This window comes from Vipera berus, assembly GCF_964194415.1.
Source record: "Vipera berus genome assembly, chromosome: 2".
NCBI classification, from domain to species: domain Eukaryota; kingdom Metazoa; phylum Chordata; class Lepidosauria; order Squamata; family Viperidae; genus Vipera; species Vipera berus.
Window position 1 is genome coordinate 263,668,119 of NC_138203.1, and position 20,308 is coordinate 263,688,426.

A 20,308-nucleotide genomic window follows, 5' to 3' on the forward strand; every position below is an offset into this window, starting at 1 on the left:
TTAATGCAGTTGTTAAATTAGCAAGAGGGTTGTTAACTGAATCTGGCTTCCCCGTTGGCTTTGCTTGCTAGAAGGCTGCAAACTGTGATCACCTGACCTCGGGGACACAACTGTCATAAACAGTCAATCGCCAAGCATCTGAATTATGATCACATGACCATGGGGAGGCTGCAATGGTCGTAAGTGTGAAAAATGGTTATAAGTCACTTTTTCCAGTGCCATTGTAACTTTAAGCAGTCACTAAAGAAATCTTATACGATGAGGGCTACCTGTAATATATTTCGTTAAGTTTGTTTTTTAATAATAATAATAATAATAATAATAATAATAATAATAATAATAATAATAAAAAAGTTGGAAGGGACCTTGGAGGTCATCTAGTCCAACCCCCTACTCAGGCAGGAAACCTTATACCATTTCAGGCAAATGGCTGTCCAGTCTCTTCTTAAAAACCTCCAGTGTTGGAGCATTCACCACCTCTGGAGGCAGGTTGTTCCACTGCTTAATTGTTCTAACTGTTACGAAGTTTCTCCTTAGTTCTAGGTTGCTTCTCTCCTTGACTAGTTTCCATCCGTTGCTTCTTGTCCTGCTTTCAGGTGCTTTGGAAAATAGCTTGACTCCCTCTTCTTTGTGGCGGCCCCTGAGATATTGGAACGCTGCTATCATGTCTCCCCTCACCCTTCTCTTCATTAAACTACACATACCCAATTCCAGCAACCGTTCCCTATATGTTTTAGCCTCCAGCCCCCTAATCATCTTTGTTGCTCTTCTCTGTACCCTTTCTAGAGTCTCGACATCTTTTTTACATCGTGGTGACCAAAACTGGATGCAGTATTCCAGGTGTGGCCTTACCAAGGCATTGTAAAGTGGTATTAGTACTTCACGTGATCTTGATTCTATCCCTCTGTTAATGCAGCCCAGCACTGTGTTGGCTTTTTTGGCAGCTGCAGCACACTGCTGGCTCATATTGAAGTGATTGTCTACTAGGACTCCGAGATTTTAAAGGACATAATTGCTGTGCTTTGCATTGCTTCTCTTATGCCAGAGCATCTTTCCACATATCGTTCAGTGAAGTGCAGAGATAACAGTGGAATTGTCTATTCCATACTGCATGGCCCTCAACATTGAACAGCATAGGGGTATATATAGCCCTGGAGATTGTATCACCAGATGCTTCAAGGAATTTTGCCCTCAGATTGAGTCATTTCCAGCAGTAGAATGGGACTGGAGTGATGGAATTGCTTAAAGTAATAAAGTACAGCAAGGTAAAAAAAGGAAGGGCCAACAGGACTTAAATTCTTTTACCTAAACCTTTTGTGTGAAAAATAAATAGGCTACTTTCCTTCTGGGCACATGAGTAGGGTGCATGAATAAATACACATAGTTGTATCATCCTAATTAATCTAGCCTAGGGGTGGGCAACTATGGCCCCTTTACAGCCTGGGGACTTATCCCAAAAGTGCTTTTTCCAAAAGGCAACTAGACTTTCTTTTTTTTTCTTTGAAAACATTTTGTTTCTCATTCAAGAAGCTTCTTCAGTTCTAACTTTAGTTTCAGTTAGAACTGAAGAAGCTTCTTGAATGAGAAGTCAAATCTTTCAAATTAAAAAATTAAGAAAGTCAAGTTGCTTTTTTGGAAAAAGCACCTTTGGGACAACCGTGACCTGGATGATCTCCGTAGCGAATCTCCATAGAGGCCTGTGGGCTTCAACTCTCAGAATTCCTGAGCCAACATGTCTGACTCAAGAATTCTGGGAATTGAAGTCCACATGCTGTAAAGGGGACATAATTGCCCACCCCTGATCTAGTCCTTTAGTACAGAGATCCCCAACCTTTTGGGCACCAGGGACTGGTTCTGTGAAGAGAGAGGCTTTTCTGCGGACCGGTGTGTGTGTGTGTATGTGCGTGGTTTTGTGTGCTGCCTGCATCCTGCAGATGGGGCTTTGCTTGTTTGTGCAGACCCGTTGCTGGAATGTCACAGCCCGGTACTGGTCCATGGACTGGGAGTTGGGGACCCCTGCTTTAGTAACAGAAAAGACATTCCTAAATCCACTCCCAGAAGCAGTGAAAATGCATTGTCTATGTCTAATTAAATTGTTGGTCTAAGCCAGTAATTAGTTCCCAACCTTTTCCATGACCCACATCCCTAGGAAATGTTTGATTAATGTTCACATCCCTTACAGAAGTAATTGTGACCAGTGACTTATGCTTAAGGGAAACTCACCACTGTTTGTGGCACTCCTTGAAATTCCATCTCTAATCCTCTGAGGTGTGGGCACCCTAGGTTGGGGACCCTGGTCCAAGTTATAAGAGGCTATTTTTTATATTACAACATTGAAGCCTATCAATGTCAGTATATGATTTTGGTCATCTCTAATCGTGATAAACATTGGCTAACACATTTCAGGACTTAAGATTGGGAAAATTGCCTTAACCAAATGGTAGGGACTAAATTTCCTTTGGTGAGGTGATTTTTTTCCTCCCTCCCTCCCTCCCTCCCTCCCTCCCTTCCTTCCTTCCCTCCTTCCTTCCTTTTTTTTCTTGTTTGTGGGCCCCTTGTCCAAAAAAAATCTACTGTGAAGTGAGAAATTTAGAATTGGGTTGAGGAGCTACAGTCCCTGATATGATCAAGTTTCCGTTCTCAGTTGCTTCAAAGCAAGCACATCACTAGCCCTCTGCAGCAACCAGATATCCTTTTTTTAGTTACCATATCTGATGTGGAATATCAGCTTTTCTGAAAATAGTCCAGGTTGGCACTGCACAGTGTTTTCTTGTGACCAGAACAAGCCGTGTGACTATTACCATCTATTGCTCATGCTTCATTAGGGCACCCTATCTGCGTGCTCTGGCATGACCCCTTTGCTGGCTATTCACTTGCAATTGTCACATTCGCTGTCTGTTACAAAGTTGGAGTTTTTCTTAGTGTTACTAAGACCTACTTGTGAGTTTTCAAGTGATCGGTTCTTGCTTAGCATCAACTATCACCAAATAGGTAGCTGAAACTAGCAAGCCGGAAAGTTCACTTAAAAGGAAGGAGCTGTGCAAATTCTCTGGGGCCAATGACTTATTGCTGAAGTAGTTCATTTAAAAAAAAAGAATCATGAAAAAAACACTAGATAATATGATTATCTAGTGAGGTGCAACAGTGAGGTGAAAGCACATTTGCACATATAAACAGTATCTTATCTCCTGCCTCAAGCTAACAAATATTAGTTTTACTCCAACAATTTGGACATTCAGTTAACTCCATATTTACTTTGTCACTGCTATTTTTTTTGTCTTGCTGTCTTTCCTTAGATTAGAACATCCAGACAAACCTACTACCAAATTCTTGCAGCTCTATGGACTTTATTGCCTTTTTTATACTTTTTTTAAAAAAAATAATTGCATCAGTACCTTGTCCACTTTGGACTGGAGAAATCTTGCTGGAGCTTTTCAAGACTCTAATATCTTTAATTACAATCTCCCTGCTCATCATATCTGTTTTTATTGCTTCCTACTAATCACAGTAGGAGGATTACTGAGTTTTGTTTTTTCTCCTGAATTGCACCTTGAATAACCTCTCTACAATGTCCTTAGTATCCATTCTTTCACTGTGTAGCAGTGGTAGTAGAAGCTTTCAATAACTGGTTTTTTTCCCTATCTCGTCTTTTCTCTCACATAAAAATGACTATAATAGTATGATGCCAAGGACTTGGTGAAGGACCACAAGAATGTTTTTAGCGGTGAAAATCATTCTTAGAATCTAAATTTGCACTTTTCACGAATTTACTTGAGACCAGTCATATACAGGTAGTCCTTGGCTTAAAACTGTTTATTTAATGACCGTTTGAAGTTACAACGGCACTGGGGGGAAAAAAGACTTGTGACCATTTTTCACACTTACAACCATTGCAGCAACCCCATGATCATGTGATCAAAATTTGGATGCTTGGCAACCGGTTCATATTTATGACTTTTGCGACCTTCTGACAAGCAAAGTCAGTGGGGAAGCCAGATTCAGTTGACAGACATTCTACTAACTTAACAACTGCAGTGATTCACTTAACAACTGTGGGAAGAAAGATTAGAAAATGGGGCAAAACTCACTTAACAACCGTCTCACTTAACAGCAGAAATTTGGGCCTCAAAATGTGGTGATGAATTGAGGATTACCTGTAATCTCCTGTTGCCCGGTATAGGAACATATTTATCATGCCCATATTTATTAGTGATCCTTTACAAAATTAATAATTACTTCCTTTCGATCGTGGGTGTCCAACCTTTTGGCTTGCTTGGACTGCACTGAGTGAAGAAGAATTGTCTTGGGCTGTATATAAAATATGTAATATTTTAAAAAATCACATAATAATGTTAAAAAAATTATGATCTTGTGGGGCCACATTATTAGCTGTCCCAGGCTGCATGAAGCCTATGGGTCGTGGGTTGGATGCACCTGCTTTAGATAATACTTTTGTCGAAGTGCCTACAACACTCTTTCAAAAGCAATCAAAACCAAAACTCTGTGATATCAACAAACTGGTCTGCACAACAATGTATTGCCATTTTTTTTAAAAAAAAATGCTTGCATCCTTTTTCTCTTTTTAAAGGCAGATCTGTAGTGATTTTGTGTTTCCCTCATTTCCATTTAGCATTTTTATAGTCACTTCTGTGCCATGGCTCATTAATTCTTACCATAAGCAAGCAAATTGGGGTAGTAAGGGCAATAATTGTAATTCTCCAGTTGTTTGCGTAGAAAGTCCTGCATCTTGATTAAAGAATCTAAGTGACTTTGTGAGAGAGGTAATGGTTTCATATGGGGGAAATAAATGAAAAGATTTGGAGGCTGTGTTCATGAGACAGCTTGAATCCCAAATAGATGAGTGTGTTTCAGTCTAGCATGCTTTGAACTTATGCAGTTAGTTTATGCTACATTATTCACACAGAGAACTTTAAGCTAATTGAGTAATCCATGGTTAAGTTAACAACAGGGAAACAAGTTAGACGAAAAGAATTTAATTGATACTTTAAAAAGCAAATAGAAATCAAGGAGTGGATTCAAATGATGTTTATATATGTTAATTACTGTTTCTCAATAGGTCATTAATTAGTATCAGTCCTTTGTTACAAATTGGTCAAATGTACTTGATATTTAGGAACTTTTCCCCCACAGTTCACATCGCATTCTAAATTTCTTCCTTTGGAATTTAATTTCTGCTTGATGATCAGATGCTTTATTCTCCCAATATGTTTAATCCAGTCCAATTTTTTGACCAGTGGACCTGTCCGGTAGATCAGGGGTCCCCAACCGGACCAGTACCGAACTGCAGCATGCCAACAAAAAATCAGGCCACACAAACAAGTGAAGCCCCATCCGCGGGATGCAGGCAGCAATGCAAAACCACGCTCCCTCTGGTCCGTGGAAAAACCTCTCTCCACGGAACCGATCCCTAGTGCCCAAAAAGTTGGGGACTGCTGCGGTAGATCATTACATTTAGCAAGGTCAAAATACAGCCACACACCCTTCATTTTCTCTAGGAATGTATCTTCTTAAATCCTCACATCAGGAACCCACAAGCAAAGATTTCTTATATTACAGGTAGTCCTTAACAACCATTCATTTAGAGACCGTTCAAAATTACAGCAGCACTGAAAGAGTGACTTATGACCAATTTTCATATCTACAACTGTTGGATCATTCTCATGGTCACGTGATCAAAATTCAGGCGGTTGGCGACTGGCATGTATTTATGACAAGTTGTACTGTGCTGGAGTAATGTGATCTCCATTGGTAAGCTGATTTCCGACAAGCAAAGTCAATAGGGGAAGCCTGATTCACTTAACAACCACACAATCCACTTAAAGCAGACATGTCAAGCACAAGGCCTGGGGGCCGGATCCGGCCCGTGAAGTGGTTTCATGCGGCCCATGAAGCCATCCTGGAAACAGTGAGGGAACGGTCCCCACTGCCTTGGCCCTGGCCCAGAGACCCTCCTTCTGCCAGAGACCCTCAGATCTGTCCCACTCCTGCCCATGCCCCCATAGGCACCCTTGATGAGAACGATGTAGAGCTGGCCATGCCCACCCAGTAGGCCACACCCACCCTGGCCATACCCACCCGGCCCCTTGAGGGCAACCGCAATGCTGATGCGGCCCTCAATGAAATTGAGTTTGACACCCCTGACTTAAAGACTGTAGTGATTCACTTAACAACTGTGCCAAAAAGGTCACAAAATTGGGCACAACTCACTTAACTGTCTGGCTCAGCAATGGAAATTTTGTGTTCCACTGTGGCCGTAAGTCAGGGACTATCTGTACTAACTTTTTCCTCATTGTCCAGGCAGGCATCAACAGGAGCAGTCAAGCAGGGTTTGGGAAGAGGGTCCTAGCCTTGATGGATGTTGGGACCATGTTCTTCAGTGGAGAGTCCAAATGGATTAACTGACTGGATTTAGGTCTTCCCAGAACAAGACTGACCGGATGGAGTTGTCTTTAATTCTGTGCACAACTGAGTCTTTGCTTATTTACTAACAGGACTCATTCTTCCCATTTTGGGATTCTCATAAGACATTAGGTAAAGGCAGTGCTTTTTTTGTAAAAGAAAAAGCTGCCAGAACTCACACGTCATACAACCCACCTTGCCTACCCTACAAGGCTCCATCCAAAGAAGGTGCCGGAACTCCGTTCTGAGCGTTCTATGAGAAAAAAAGCCCTGGGTAAAGGTAAAGATTCCCCCGCACATGCGTGCTAGTCGTTTCCAACTCTAGGGGCCGGTGCTCATCTCCGTTTCAAAGCCGAAGAGCCAGCGCTTGTCCGAGGACATCTCCGTGGTCATGTGGCTGGCATGACTAGACGCCAAAGGCGCACGGAACGCTGTTACCTTCCCACCGTAGTGGTCCCTATTTTTCTACTTGCATTTTTAGGTGCTTTCAAACTGCTAGGTTGGCAGAAGCTGGGACGAGTAACAGGCGCTCACTCTGTTATGCGGCACTTGGGATTTGACCCACCAAACTGCCGACCTTCTGATTGACAAGCTCAGCGTCCTAACCCACTGAGCCACTGCGCCCCTTCTAAGACATTAATGTCAATTAATTATCTTGGACAAATATGATGAGAGTAAAAGTTGGATTGCAAAGTAGATTTTTCTCCTCTAGAGTAAAGGGTGGAGATCCCACCACCAGCCTTCTTGTAATTCTATATCCAAGGTTCTTTTACACTGTTTCCTCAAACTCGCCCATCCCTTGAGGTGGGATTCTGCTTCAAACTACCCAACTTTCCACACATACACCCTCATACTGACTGTGATATCAGCAACTTTTATTCCCAGGTTTGCTTTTTCTTACTTCTGTGCTTTTTCTCTTCTAAGTTCTTCCAAAAATCATTTTTTGGCTGCTGCCAGGTTTTATTAACATCCTCCAAACATGGCCTCAGTTGATATTTGACAAAATCCTGGCCATCTCACCATGTCGTGAAACCTTCCACCCACTGAGAAATAAGACTAACACTAACCCTGCCATAGTTTCGTGAGGCAACTTCTCCCAATCTGAAGATTAAAAAAAATGCATATAGTAATGTGAATGCAGAATGGTTTTTGCTACTGTGCAGTATTCAGTAGCGATCGGGACACTCTGTCCCATGAAGAGTAATGTTTGCATTTTACACTGCGAGATGTTTCCGAGCTGATCTATATTTTCCTTTTACAATAATGTCAACATTAAAACTATCAAGGCAAAACGAAATAGATTTCCTTGGAGATCTATCGCACCTCCTAATTAAAACATGTCTCCCCTCTTGGCAGAATCAAGCATCCGAACATAGTGGCCCTGGATGACATCTACGAGAGTGGAGGGCACCTCTACCTCATCATGCAGCTGTAAGTTGAAGGTTTAGGAAAGAGGAGGGAGGGAGCCACGGTTCTCAGGCCCTGTTGGCTAAAAAGGAAAGGAGCACGGCAGCTCATGTGGTTGGGTGCTGGATTGGAGGTTAGCAAGCCCACGCTTGAGACTTGAGTGCTACTGCGTGGCAGGGTGAGTTCCCATCATTTGCTCCAGCTCCTTGACAGGCACATGAAAGGAGGCCCCACAGGCATTCCCGGGGCAATGGTGATGTCACTGGCTAATCCTTTCAACCCGGAAGTACTTTAAATGGTGCCTCCAACCTGAACGGGATGGGCGCTAAAAAGGAAAGGGAGAAATACAGGTAGTCCTCAACCTACAACCATTTGTTTAGCGACTGTTAGAATTTACAACAGCACTGAAAAAATTGCCTTACGACCAATCTTCGCACTTAGAACTGTCGGAGCATTCCCATGCTCAATGTAATCCCTAAAATTTGGGCAGCTGGCAGCTGGCATGTATTTACAGCGGTTACGTGAACCATTTGCATCTTTCCCAGCCAGCTTTCGACAAGCAAAGTCTATGAAGGAAGCTGGATTCACATAACAACTGCAGTGATTCACTTATCAACCAGCAAAAAGGTTGTAAAATCAGGCACCTAACAACTACCTCGCTTAGATACAGTTGTGATCATAAGTTGTGGGCTACCTGTAGCATGGTGTGTCCTCGGCTTCCCAACCCCTTTGAGTCTTGTGGTGGACCTAATCCAGTGACGGTGTACCTATGACACGTGTCAAAAATGACATGCCACAACATTTTGAGTGCCATGCCAACATTCACCAATACTTGACAAGAACTATTCTCAAAACTACAACTCGAAAACGGCTTATATTTCATTTCATATTTCGCTGTTATTATTTGTCATTTTTTATACAACTCATGGCAACACTTTTGATTGGACTGTATATTTTTTAAGATAAATAAATATGTAAAGAATTGTTTCTCCTTTGTTGGGTGAGGTAGCGATATACCACCAGAGTCAAGTTAGGCGTTTTCTGAATTTTTGATATGCCAAGCCCAAAAGGTTTGCTATCACTGACCTAATCCAGGTTAGAGGCTTGCAAGGATCTGTTTGCATAGATCTTACTTGTATTCTATCTCCCTCTGACAGGGTTTCTGGAGGGGAACTTTTTGACAGGATAGTGGAGAAGGGCTTTTACACAGAGCGAGATGCCAGCAAGCTGATCCGTCAAATCCTTGATGCCGTTAAATACCTGCATGACATGGGCATTGTGCACCGTGACCTCAAGGTGGGTTGTTGATCTTGGCCAGGTGTTTCTGCATATTGTAGCCCTCCTTCCACTAAGAGGTGTCCCGACAAGCTATTTACTGAGGGATAAACTAAACACAATTCCTGCAATTGTCTATGGAGATTCTCAGTCATCCAAATCATGGTGGTCCCAAAGGTGCTTTTCCAAAAGGCAACTAGACTTTCTTTGTTTTTACTTGGAGATGCTTTGCTTTTCATCCAAGAAGCTAATTCAGTTCTGACTGAAGAGTGGAGGATGGAAGGATTTATATTCCTTGCAGTCATCTGGTCATTAGCACTCTTTCTGAGGGTTGTTGAGGCCACTTCGAGGTTTATCTGCGTCCTCGGGGTTGCTTGAATAGTACAAATGGGGGTGGAATCTTCTTGGAACAGCTGAAAGGACTGTAGTGGGATAGACACCACCTATCTCCTGTTTACAACATAATCCTTTCAGCAGTTCCAAAAAAGGTTCCACGCCCATTTGCATTATTCAGGCGACTGTGAGGGCACAGATAAACCTCGAAGTAGCCTCATCAACTCTTACTAACAACCAGATAACTCCACCATCCGGTCAGAACTGAAGAAGCTTCTTGGATGAGAAGTAACACATCTTCAAAGAAAAAAAAAAGTCCAATTACCTTTTGAAAAAGCGCCTTTGGGAATTCCTGCAATTAGTCCCTGTATGTGGGCTTGTTTTTATTTTTAAAAAGCAGGTTTAGATTTTCTTCCAGTATAAAATAGCCAATGTCCTCCATCCTTCCCCTCCCAATTACAGCTGCGGTATGCGTCTGATGTTAAAATACTCCTATTCTCAAAATTCCATGCCAAATCCAGCCTCACTAAGCAACCATTAATGCAATTGTATTTATTTAAAAATGTATTTTTTGAAAACATCCCTATGTTATTTGTTATTTATGAAAATCTCAAAGATTAAAAGAAATGTAAAAATGTCATTTGATCTATCTATGAATTGCTCATTTCTGCGGGTTATTGATCATAAATGCTCCACACTAAAGAAAACAGTAAAAAGCTTTTATAAAATGAAAGTACTTTCATTCTGAAATGGGCAGAAAACCTTCCAGCAGGGGTGTTGGAAATATATAACTGGAGAGTTGACTGTGAACAGCTTAAATAAAAAATGTATAGATATAAATCTTATGACCATTTTTATTTTTCTAAAAGCTGTCTGGTGGGAATTTGAATAAACATTTCTGCAAAGGAAATATCTCTCCCCTTCTCTCTCTCTCTCTCCCCCTCCCTTTTATCTGATTACTCGATGCAAATCAGTCTCTCTGCCAGGTTCGCCTTGTAATGAAATGGTGATTATTGTGGGTTAATAGCAACTGAGATGAGATCGACGGAGATATGGAGTGACTTGCAGCAGGAAATCAGATGTGATAAACCTCCCATCTGAGATGGTCACTGTACAAGTTCATCTGTGCAGTTTTGTTTTAGGTTTCAATTTGTTTTAATTTGTTAAGGGTGGGCAAGCTAATTCTGGAAAATTCAAGGCCAAAAGGGTTTAAACGAGAATGCTTAGTTCTAAAAAGAGATGTGATAAACCTCCCATCTGAGATGGTCACTGTACAAGTTCATCTGTGCAGTTTTGTTTTAGGTTTCAATTTGTTTTAATTTGTTAAGGGTGGGCATGCTAATTCTGGAAAATTCAAGGCCAAAAGGGTTTAAACGAGAATGCTTAGTTCTAAAAAGAGGAGAGAGAGAGAGAGAGAGAGAGAGAGAGAGAGAGAGAGAGAGAGAGAGAGAGAGAGAGAGAGAGAGAGAGAGAGAGAGAGAGAGAATCGATTAGATGCAGTTATCCATAGACATTACATCTGTAGTAAGAGATGAGTAGGAAAGAAGATGATGTGGTAATTGGTCTCTCAAAGGTCAGCCTGTGAGAGGGATCTCGGAGTCCTAGTGGACGATTACTTAAATATGAGCCAGGAGTGTGTGGCAGCAGCCAAAAAAGCTAACACAGTCCTTGGTTCCATAAACAGAGGCATAGAGTCAAGATCACATGGAGTATTAGTACTACTTTATAAACCTTAGTAAGGCCACATGTAGAATATTGCATCCAGTTTAGGTCACCACATTGTAAAAAGATGTTGAGACTTTGGAAAATGTGCAGAGAAGAGCAATTAAGATGATTAAGAGCCTGGAGACTAAAAATATGAAGAATGGTTGCAGGAATTGGGTATGGCTAGTCTAGAGAAAAGAAGAAACAGGGGTGACATGATAGATGTGTTCCAGTATTTGAGGGGCTGCCACAAAGAAGAGGGGGTCAAATTATTTTCCAAAACACCAGAAGGCAAGACAAGAAATAATGGATATAAATTAATCAAGGAGAGAAGCAATCTGGAATTAAGGAGAAACTTCCTAACAGTGAGAACAATTAACCAATGGAACAGCTTTGCCTTCAGAAGTTGTGGGTGCTCCATCACTGGAGGCTTTTAAGAAGAAACTGGACATCCATTTGTCTGAAATTGTATAGGGTCTCCTGCTTGACCAGTGGGTTGGATTAGGAGACCTCCAAGGTCCCTTGCAGCTCTATGCTATATGTATTTAAAGGAGATGTAGTCTCATAAATAAGAAGGAAGAAGCCATAGGATACACAAAGAAGAATGCTTACAACATCCTGTTTCTCTCTTGACCTAGCACAGGGAAAGAGAAAGAAGAAGAAAAGTTGTAATTATTAAAAATCAGATAATTGTATATTGATCAGATAAATATATTATTACAGCTCTCGGGACTTGCAGGCCAGCCCTTTTCTTTGTATGTGCAGAAATGACAAAAGGGGACAGTGGTTTCATACCAACAGTGCCAAACAGTGGCTAGAAATGCAAATGTTGCAAATTGCTATATATTTGCCTTAAAAACCCAATATAGTTAAACTCAGGGCTTTTTTTTTGTCATAGAACGCTCAGAACGGAGTTCCGGCACCTTTTTTGGATGGAACCTTGTAGGGTAGGCAAGGCGGATTGTATGACATGTGTGAATTCCGGCACCTTTTTTTTTTTATTGAAAAGTTTTAAAATACAGTTTTCCTTTAAAAAAAAATCCCCCCTTCCCCCTCCCCCCTCCCCCCTCCCCCCTCCCTACCTCCCCCCCCCCCGACTTCCCAGAGCTAAATACAAGGTATATATATAAAAAGCAATCATAAACAATCATATACTAACAATTATAAACTCTAAAATCCATCACTCTCTAGCTTATATAAGATAAAACAAATAATAATAATATTGAATATGTATAAAAAGAAACTAAAATAATAAAAGAAAAAAAAAACGAAAGAAGACTTATTCAAATGCTACATAAAACTTCTTAACCCTATACTTGTTCTGGATAAAATCAATCCATTTTCTCCATTCCATAATATAGCGCTCTTGCGAATGATCTTTCAAATAGGCCGAAATCTTCGCCATCTCTGCCAGGTCGGAAACCTTTAAAGTCCACTCCTCTATGGTCGGCAGTTCCTCTTTCCTCCAGTATTGGCCTATCAAAAGTCTTGCCGCCGTAATTAAGTTCAACATCAACTTGGTGTCCACAACTGTGACATCTGTAATTATTCCCAACAAAAAAAATTGCGGACAAAACTTTATCCTCTGTTTAAAAATCTTCTGCATATTCCACCAGACTTTTATCCAAAAAGCCTTAACCTTTTTACAAGTCCACCATATATGAAAATATGTTGCATCTTCATCACCACACCTCCAACATTTAGGCTGATAATTCGGATACATACTTGCAAGCTTTTTGGGATCTAAATGCCATCTATAAAACATTTTGTAAAAATTCTCTCTTAAATTTTGAGCTTGTGTAAATTTTACGTTCCTCACCCAAATCTTTTCCCATGTGTCCATTGTGATAACTTCCTGGATATTTTGGGCCCATTTTATCATACAATCCTTAACAAGCTCTGTTTCCGAGTCAATCTCTATCAATGCAAGATATATCTGTTTGATATGTGCTGGTCCCTGATTCCTGATTTGCTTTATCAAATTTTCATCAGTCATTGTAAATCCATTTTTCTGGTCTTCTTTCCACCTGGCCCGTAACTGAGTATATTGAAACCAATTTTGAACAACCTTCTCTTCTCGCAAGAGGCTATATGATTTCAAACACCAAACATTTCTTTCCAAACTGAGAATCTCCTTGTACGTAGTCAAATCATGTTTGAAGCCAGCATGTATATTTTCTATTGCGTGTTTTGGAATTGCCCACAATGGTATCTTGCAACTTAACTTATGTCTGTACTTCTTCCAAACTCTCAGCAATGCCTGTCTTAAAATATGCACCCTAAACACGTTGTCTACCTTCTTATCATACAACAAATATGCATGCCAGCCAAACAACAAATCGTGGCCCTCAAGATTTAATAACCTCCCTTGCGTCGAATTAATCCAGTCACTTATTCCTACTAATGCAGCAGCTTCATAATATAATTTAAAATTAGGCAATTTAAGGCCACCTCTCTCACGAGTATCCTGCATAATCTTAAGTTTAACTCGTGGTTTTTTCCCTGCCCACACAAATTTATTGATACCTCGCTGCCATTCCTCCAGATTGGAATCTTTCTTAAGAATCGGTATCATTTGAAATAAAAATAAAAATTTAGGCAGGACATTCATTTTTACTGCTGCAATCCGTCCCAACAAAGACAATTGCAATTTTTTCCAACTCTCCAATTCTTTTTGAATTTTCCCCCATAATTTTTCATAATTATTTTTATATAGCTTTGTATTAGAGGGCGACAAAATCACCCCCAAATATTTAACCCTTTTAACAATCTCAAATCCAGTTAATCCTTCTAAAAGGGCCTTTTGCGATGTTGTCATATTTTTGGCCAAAATTTTTGTTTTTTGTACATTAACCTTAAATCCAGAAACCTTCCCATATTGTGTTATTATCTCCATCAGGTCCACAACAGAGTTCTCTGGCTGGGTCACTGTAACAACCAGATCGTCTGCGAATGCTCTCAATCTATAGTCCTGATCTCCAATTTGAATCCCCTTAATTTTTTCCGAATTCCGAATTTTAACCAATAATATCTCTAATGTTAACACAAATAACAAGGGCGATAACGGACACCCTTGCCTTGTGCCCTTCTCAATATTACATGCTTCTGTCAAGCTATTATTAACTATAATTCGGGCAGTTTGTTTTTGATATAATGCCCTAATCGGTTGTAAAAAATTTTCCCCAAAATCCATTTTATCTAAAACTTTCAACAAAAATTTCCAATTCAATTGATCAAAAGCTTTTTCAGCATCTAAAAAAATTAGCACCGCAGCAATCTGGTTGTTCCTTTCCAAAAACTCTAACACATCAACTATATGCCTCACATTATTTTTCATTTGCCTACCACTAATAAACCCTGTTTGATCCCCATGAATCACCTGTTGCAGAACCCTCATCAGTCTATTAGCCAAAACCTTAGCAAATATCTTATAATCTGTGTTTAAAAGCGATATCGGTCTATAATTTTTAACTTGAGTAACATCTTGGTCTTCCTTCGGAATCAAAGAGATAAAAGCTGTTCTCCAAGACGGTGGCACCTTTCCCCCCCTCTGAATTGTCTGGAACAGTTCCTTTAACGGTTTTATCATTTCTAATTGTAAATTTTTATAATAGGCCGCAGTCAAACCATCCGTACCTGGTGCTTTATCCACCTTCAATTCCTTAATTGCTATAAAAATTTCTTCTTCTGTGATCAGTTGATTAATCCCTTCTTTTTGTACTTGCGTAAGAACCGGGATGCTAGCATTTTCCAAATATATATCAATGTCCTTTTCATTAATTTTCTCCTTAGCATATAATTTAGAATAAAAATCCACAAAAGCGTCCTTGATAAGGTCCTGTTGAAACACAACCCTTCCTTTATGCACAATCTTGTCTATATTAGAAGCCCTTTGTTTTTTCCTCAATCTATAAGCTAACCATCTGCCTGGTTTGTTAGCGTTACAAAAAGTGTTATGCCTGGCAAACCGCAGATTGGTTGCCACTTGGTCAGCCATTAATTTATCAAATTGTCCTCTTAACAATTTAATAGCCTCCTTAGTCTTCACATCCTCTGAATTCAAAATCAAAGCCTTTTCTTTTTCCTTTATTTCATTCTCCAGTTCTTTCCTCCTAGCTTCCTCAGCACGTCTATGTTTGTTGTTCATATATATCAACACCCCTCTCATATATGCCTTGCTAGCATCCCACACCATGTCCATAGAAGTACCTTTGTTCATATTAGTTTCAAAAAAATCCTTCATCCGCTGTTTGCATTCTTCCACATTTCTCTGATTTCTAAACAAATTCTCATTTACACGCCACGAGCGCCTGTCTCTTTTCTCCTTATCAATCTCCAACCAAACTGGACTGTGGTCAGAAATAATTCTTGCACAAATCTTCACCTTTTTAGTTCTCAAAAAAAAATCATTAGTCAACAAAATAAAATCAATCCTCGAAAAAGATTGGTGTCTGTCAGAATAAAAAGTATAATCCTTCTCCTGCAAGTGTCTCTCACGCCAAATATCTCGCAATTCCAGGTCATCCTTCATTTCAAAAAAAGATTTAGGCAGTCTAGCATGACTTGGAATGCGCTTAAAAGCTCCAGCCTTATCCAACTGTACATCCAAAACACCATTCCAGTCTCCCATAAAAATAAAAGATTTATAATCCAACTGGGTAAGCTTTGTATGGAGTAAGCTAAAAAAATCAGCTTGTTGTTGGTTAGGTGCATATAATCCAACTAGAAGCGTCTTTTTACCTTCTAACAACATCTCAATCATAACATATCTTCCATGCTTATCTGCTTCAATTAAGTCTGCTGTTAATGCACTTTTAACATAAACAACCACTCCATTTTTCTTATTCTCTGCAGAGGCAACAAATTGCGTACCCAGTCTCGAGTTCAATAAATGCTTTTGATCCAAAACTCTAATATGCGTTTCTTGCAAACATATAACATCTATCTTAAATTGTTTTAAATATTGAAAAACTTTCTTCCTCTTCTGCGGTGAATTTAGTCCATTAACATTCCAGGTTAGAAATTTAGTTGCCATGCATATCCTCCCAAAGCTCTTGAAGCACTGCTTTGATAGGACTAATTTCTTTAGGCCGTGCTCCTCCCACAGCTTGACTATATGTACGTTGTGAAGAATCTGAAGACTTTTGCTGATCTTGTTCTTTTATTTTCTTTGCTCGTTTTAAAGCAGCACGCGTTACTCTTCGCTCTCTAGGATCATCCAAAGAAGTTGTAGCTTGATCTCCTCCAGCACCACTTTCCTCTGTTTCATCCTCTTGATGTTCTCCTTCTCCAGATCCCTTTCCAGCTTCCAGAAGTGTTAATGGGGTTGCTTTTAAGACATTATTGTAGAAATCACGCGCTTGCTTCACAGTAATCAGCCGATATCTTTTACCTTCATGCATCACCATCAGCCCATCTGGAATCTCCCATCTGAACCTTATATCTCTTTGCTTAAGCTCATGCACGAGAAATGTATAGTCTTTCCTTCCCCTTAAAATCCTTGGAGGAATTTCTTTTAAAACCAAGACTTCTTGTTCAGCAATCACCACTTTAGCATCATAGGCAGCTTGTATAACTTGATCTCTAATCTCTCTTTTTGCAAAATAAACCACCACATCTCTAGGCAACTTTCTCTGTCTGGCAATCCATGAATTCACCCGAAACACTTTATCCATAGCTGCTCTTATTTCAGATGCTGGCTGGTTTAATACCACTTCAAGAGCCTCAGAAATCAGCTGCTTTAAATCTTCTTTAATATTCTCTTTTAAACCTCTGATTCTGACAGCAAACTGCATCTGGTAATATTGGGCTAGGCTTAACTCCCTTTCCACTTTGTCTCTTGCATTTTCATTCTCCCGTGCTTTAACTTCTAATATAGCATTCCTTTGAGCCAGATCATCCATTTTTTCATCTAATTCTTCCACACATTCCGCCACTTTATGCACTGAAGACAAAATGTCTACCTTCATCACGCTGAACTTCTGTTCCATCCTCTCTTCCATTCTCTCCTCCAATTTCTCCAATTTCTCCTCCATCTGTGCAAATTTATCACCCATTGATTGATTGATTGATTCCAAAAGTTTATCCAGAGCATCTCGTAAGTCCTGCGATGTCAGCGCTTCAGGAGGGTGCAACGCCTGTAGTGATGATTGTTGCCCCGGCGAGGATCCACCGCTCCGAAGAGTTTTAGGGGGAGGTTTCGCCGCCATCTTTTAATCCTCAATTATGACGCACTTTCACTTAAAGTTTAAAAAGTCCAACAAGCTAGAGAGTATAGTAAAATAATCCTCTTCACCTTTGCCTCTTGCACCGCTCTGCCTGCTCCTTTAAATCATAGTCCTTTCTTCAGGCAGGGATGGTTCGCAGACGCCTGGCTCTGCTCCAAGAAGTTCGGAGCAGAGACGCCAGCCAGCTGGGAGCGACCCAGGCTTCGGGGGAGTTCAATCCTTCAGCCGCCCAAGCTCCAAGCTCAGGCGGCCCCGGAGAACTCTACCCCTACCTGGGGCCTCACCCCCTCCTCTTCTCCCGAGGAGGGGGCTTCAATTTCTCCCGAACAGCTGATCGGCGCTGTTTCGGGCGAAAAAACAAACAGCTGAGCCGCGGGCAGCCCGGGAAGGCTGTCTTCGGCGCCGCACCGCCACCGGAAGTCAATTCCGGCACCTTTTTGTTTTACCAAAAAAAACACTGGTACAAGTGAATGTCAGACGTTGGCCTCTATGCAGAGCAAGCCTCACCTGCCACTCATTAGAATGTGATGGTGCCAGTAATTGATTGCTACTCTCGGTGCCTGAAGATTGATTGCCAAGCCAGGATTAGAAATGACACCAGTTTTGTGTAGAAGGCTCTCACCGGGCAGATATGTAGACATATTTATTTCATTTTAGAAACATAGCTGTATAAGCTTAGCTTCTTCTAATCTTTGTTTCAGAAGAGATACCACGCAAACTGGACTTTTCCAGACTGAGGAAATGTCCTGCCTGACTTTCTTTGTTGCTATAGATAGAACATTTAACTATCAGAATGATTGAAGCATAAACTACTATTATTTGCTCCACTTGAAAAAAAAATAGTTTTTTTCTTCTTCATACTAACAAGTCGGATGGGATGGGGTGGTGTAGCGTGGAGGAGACTTCGTTGGCCAGGATGAACAGGCAGACCCTCTTAGCCTACTCCTCTTTGAATCTTTGTTTGCATGAGAGAGGGAGGGAGAGGGAGAGGGAAAGAAAGAATGAATAACCTGAAACGACAACTATGTTAGCTATTTGGACCTTGCAATCTGATTCTCGTTAAATATCTCTCCTGCCAATAGAGGTTCAGGATGATGTACATAAAACAACCCCAAACAAATATAAAAATGATTACAAGACCAAGAAAACCAGTATTATTCACTTGAGAAGGGCATTAAAACTGAAATGCAACATAAACCAGGGATGGGCCCTTCTGAGGTGTTTGCCACTCTCCCATTCCTTCTGTGGACATAGCTGCTGCTTATTTGACATGGCCTAGTCCAGGGGTAGGCAACCTTGGCTCTTTTATGACTCGTGGACTTCAACTCCCAAAATTCCTGAGCCAGCCATGCTGAGGGAAAAGGGAGAGGTTTCCAAGCTAAGCCATGCTGGCTCAGGAATTCTGGGAGTTGAAGTCCACGAGTCATAAAAGAGCCAAGGTTGCCTACCCCTGTTCTAGTCTGTGGCTTTTCCTCCAGTTTCCCAGATTCATTCCCACACACCACCGCAGGTAATCCTTGACTTACAACCATTTTATTTAGTGGCCATTCAAAGTTACAACGGCACTGAAAAAAGTGACTTATGACCATTTTTCACATTTACGACCCTTGCAGCTTCCCCGTGGTCATGTGATCAAAATTCGAATGCTTGGCAACTGGCTCATATTTTATGACGGTTGCAGTGTCCCTGGGTGACGTGATCACCTTATGTGGCCTTCCGTCAGTGGGGAAGTCAGATTCACTTAACAACCCGGGTTACTAACTTAACAACTGCAGTGATTCGCTTAGCAACGGAGGCAAGAAAAGTCTTAATATGGGGCAAAACTCATTTAACAACTGTCTCGCTTAGCAACAGAATTTTTGGAGTCAGTTGTGGTTGTAAGTCGAGGACTACCTGTACAGTGAACCACGTTTTCCCTATGTTGTAAATGGACCTCTCGCGTCACCCCTTTCCTTTGTAGCGGCTTAGATCAGGGATCTTCAGACATGGCAATTTTAAGACTTGTGGACTTCAACTCCCAGAATGCCTCAGCCAGCCCTTTTCCCAGGAAAGTACTGTATGTCTACCAAGATGTCTATTTTAAGTGAAAATAGCCTGTGCTGGTCCTCTGATTACAGAGATGTCTCTACCATTAAGGCAAAATGAAAGACACTCTCAGTGATAGACCAGGGCAGGTAGCAAACTGGGGACTCATAGAACATATAGAATCATATGGCTGGAAAGGACATCAGAGGTCTTCTAGTCCAACCCCCTGCTCAAGGCAGGAGACTTTATACCATCCCAGTTAAATGGCTGTCCAGAAGGCAGAGAAGCGAGAGGGAGAAGAAAAGAAGTGTGGATCATAAAACAACAATAACAACTAAAAAGCAGATGGGAATGCAGACATGAGCTAAGAATTTCTGGTGTTTCATTCCCACCTGCTGCCTTTCCAGTATGCCACTTGGAACAGCAGTTTCAATGTGTGTGGAGCATGTAGCTTGCTTGAACAGCATTGCTGCTTTCTATGGGGTAACAGCGGAATGGAATGGAATGGAACAGGAGAATAGAATGGAATGGAAGAATAGAATAGGAATAGGAATAGAATAGAAATGGAATGGAACAGAAGAATAGAATGGAATGGAATGGAAGAATGGAATGGAATAGAACAGAATAGGAATGGAATGGAATAGAACAGAATAGGAATGGAATGGAATGGAAGAATAGAATAGGAATAGAATAGAAATGGAATGGAATGGAACAGAAGAATAGAATGGAATGGAAGAATGGAATGGAATAGAATTGGAATGGAATGGAATGAAACAGAATAGAATGGAATGGAAGAATAGAATAGGAATAGAATAGAAATGGAATGGAATGGAACAGAAGAATAGAATGGAATGGAATGGAATGGAAGAATGGAATGGAATAGAATAGAATAGAATAGGAATAGAATAGAAATAGAA

General features: G+C 40.8%; 2 protein-coding genes across 2 annotated transcripts in view; both read left to right on the top strand.

Annotated features, from left to right (window-relative positions):
* Positions 1-20,308, top strand: part of TADA3 (transcriptional adaptor 3) — a 701,258-nt gene that overhangs the window by 34,859 nt on the left and 646,091 nt on the right. The window lies entirely within an intron of this gene.
* CAMK1 (calcium/calmodulin dependent protein kinase I) overlaps positions 1-20,308 on the top strand; it is a 41,862-nt gene that overhangs the window by 12,935 nt on the left and 8,619 nt on the right. Inside the window, exons 4-5 of the mRNA XM_081320176.1 lie at positions 7,777-7,851; positions 8,985-9,123. Of these exons, the coding sequence (XP_081176302.1) occupies positions 7,777-7,851; positions 8,985-9,123 (214 nt within the window). The remainder of the gene's footprint in view (positions 1-7,776; positions 7,852-8,984; positions 9,124-20,308) is intronic.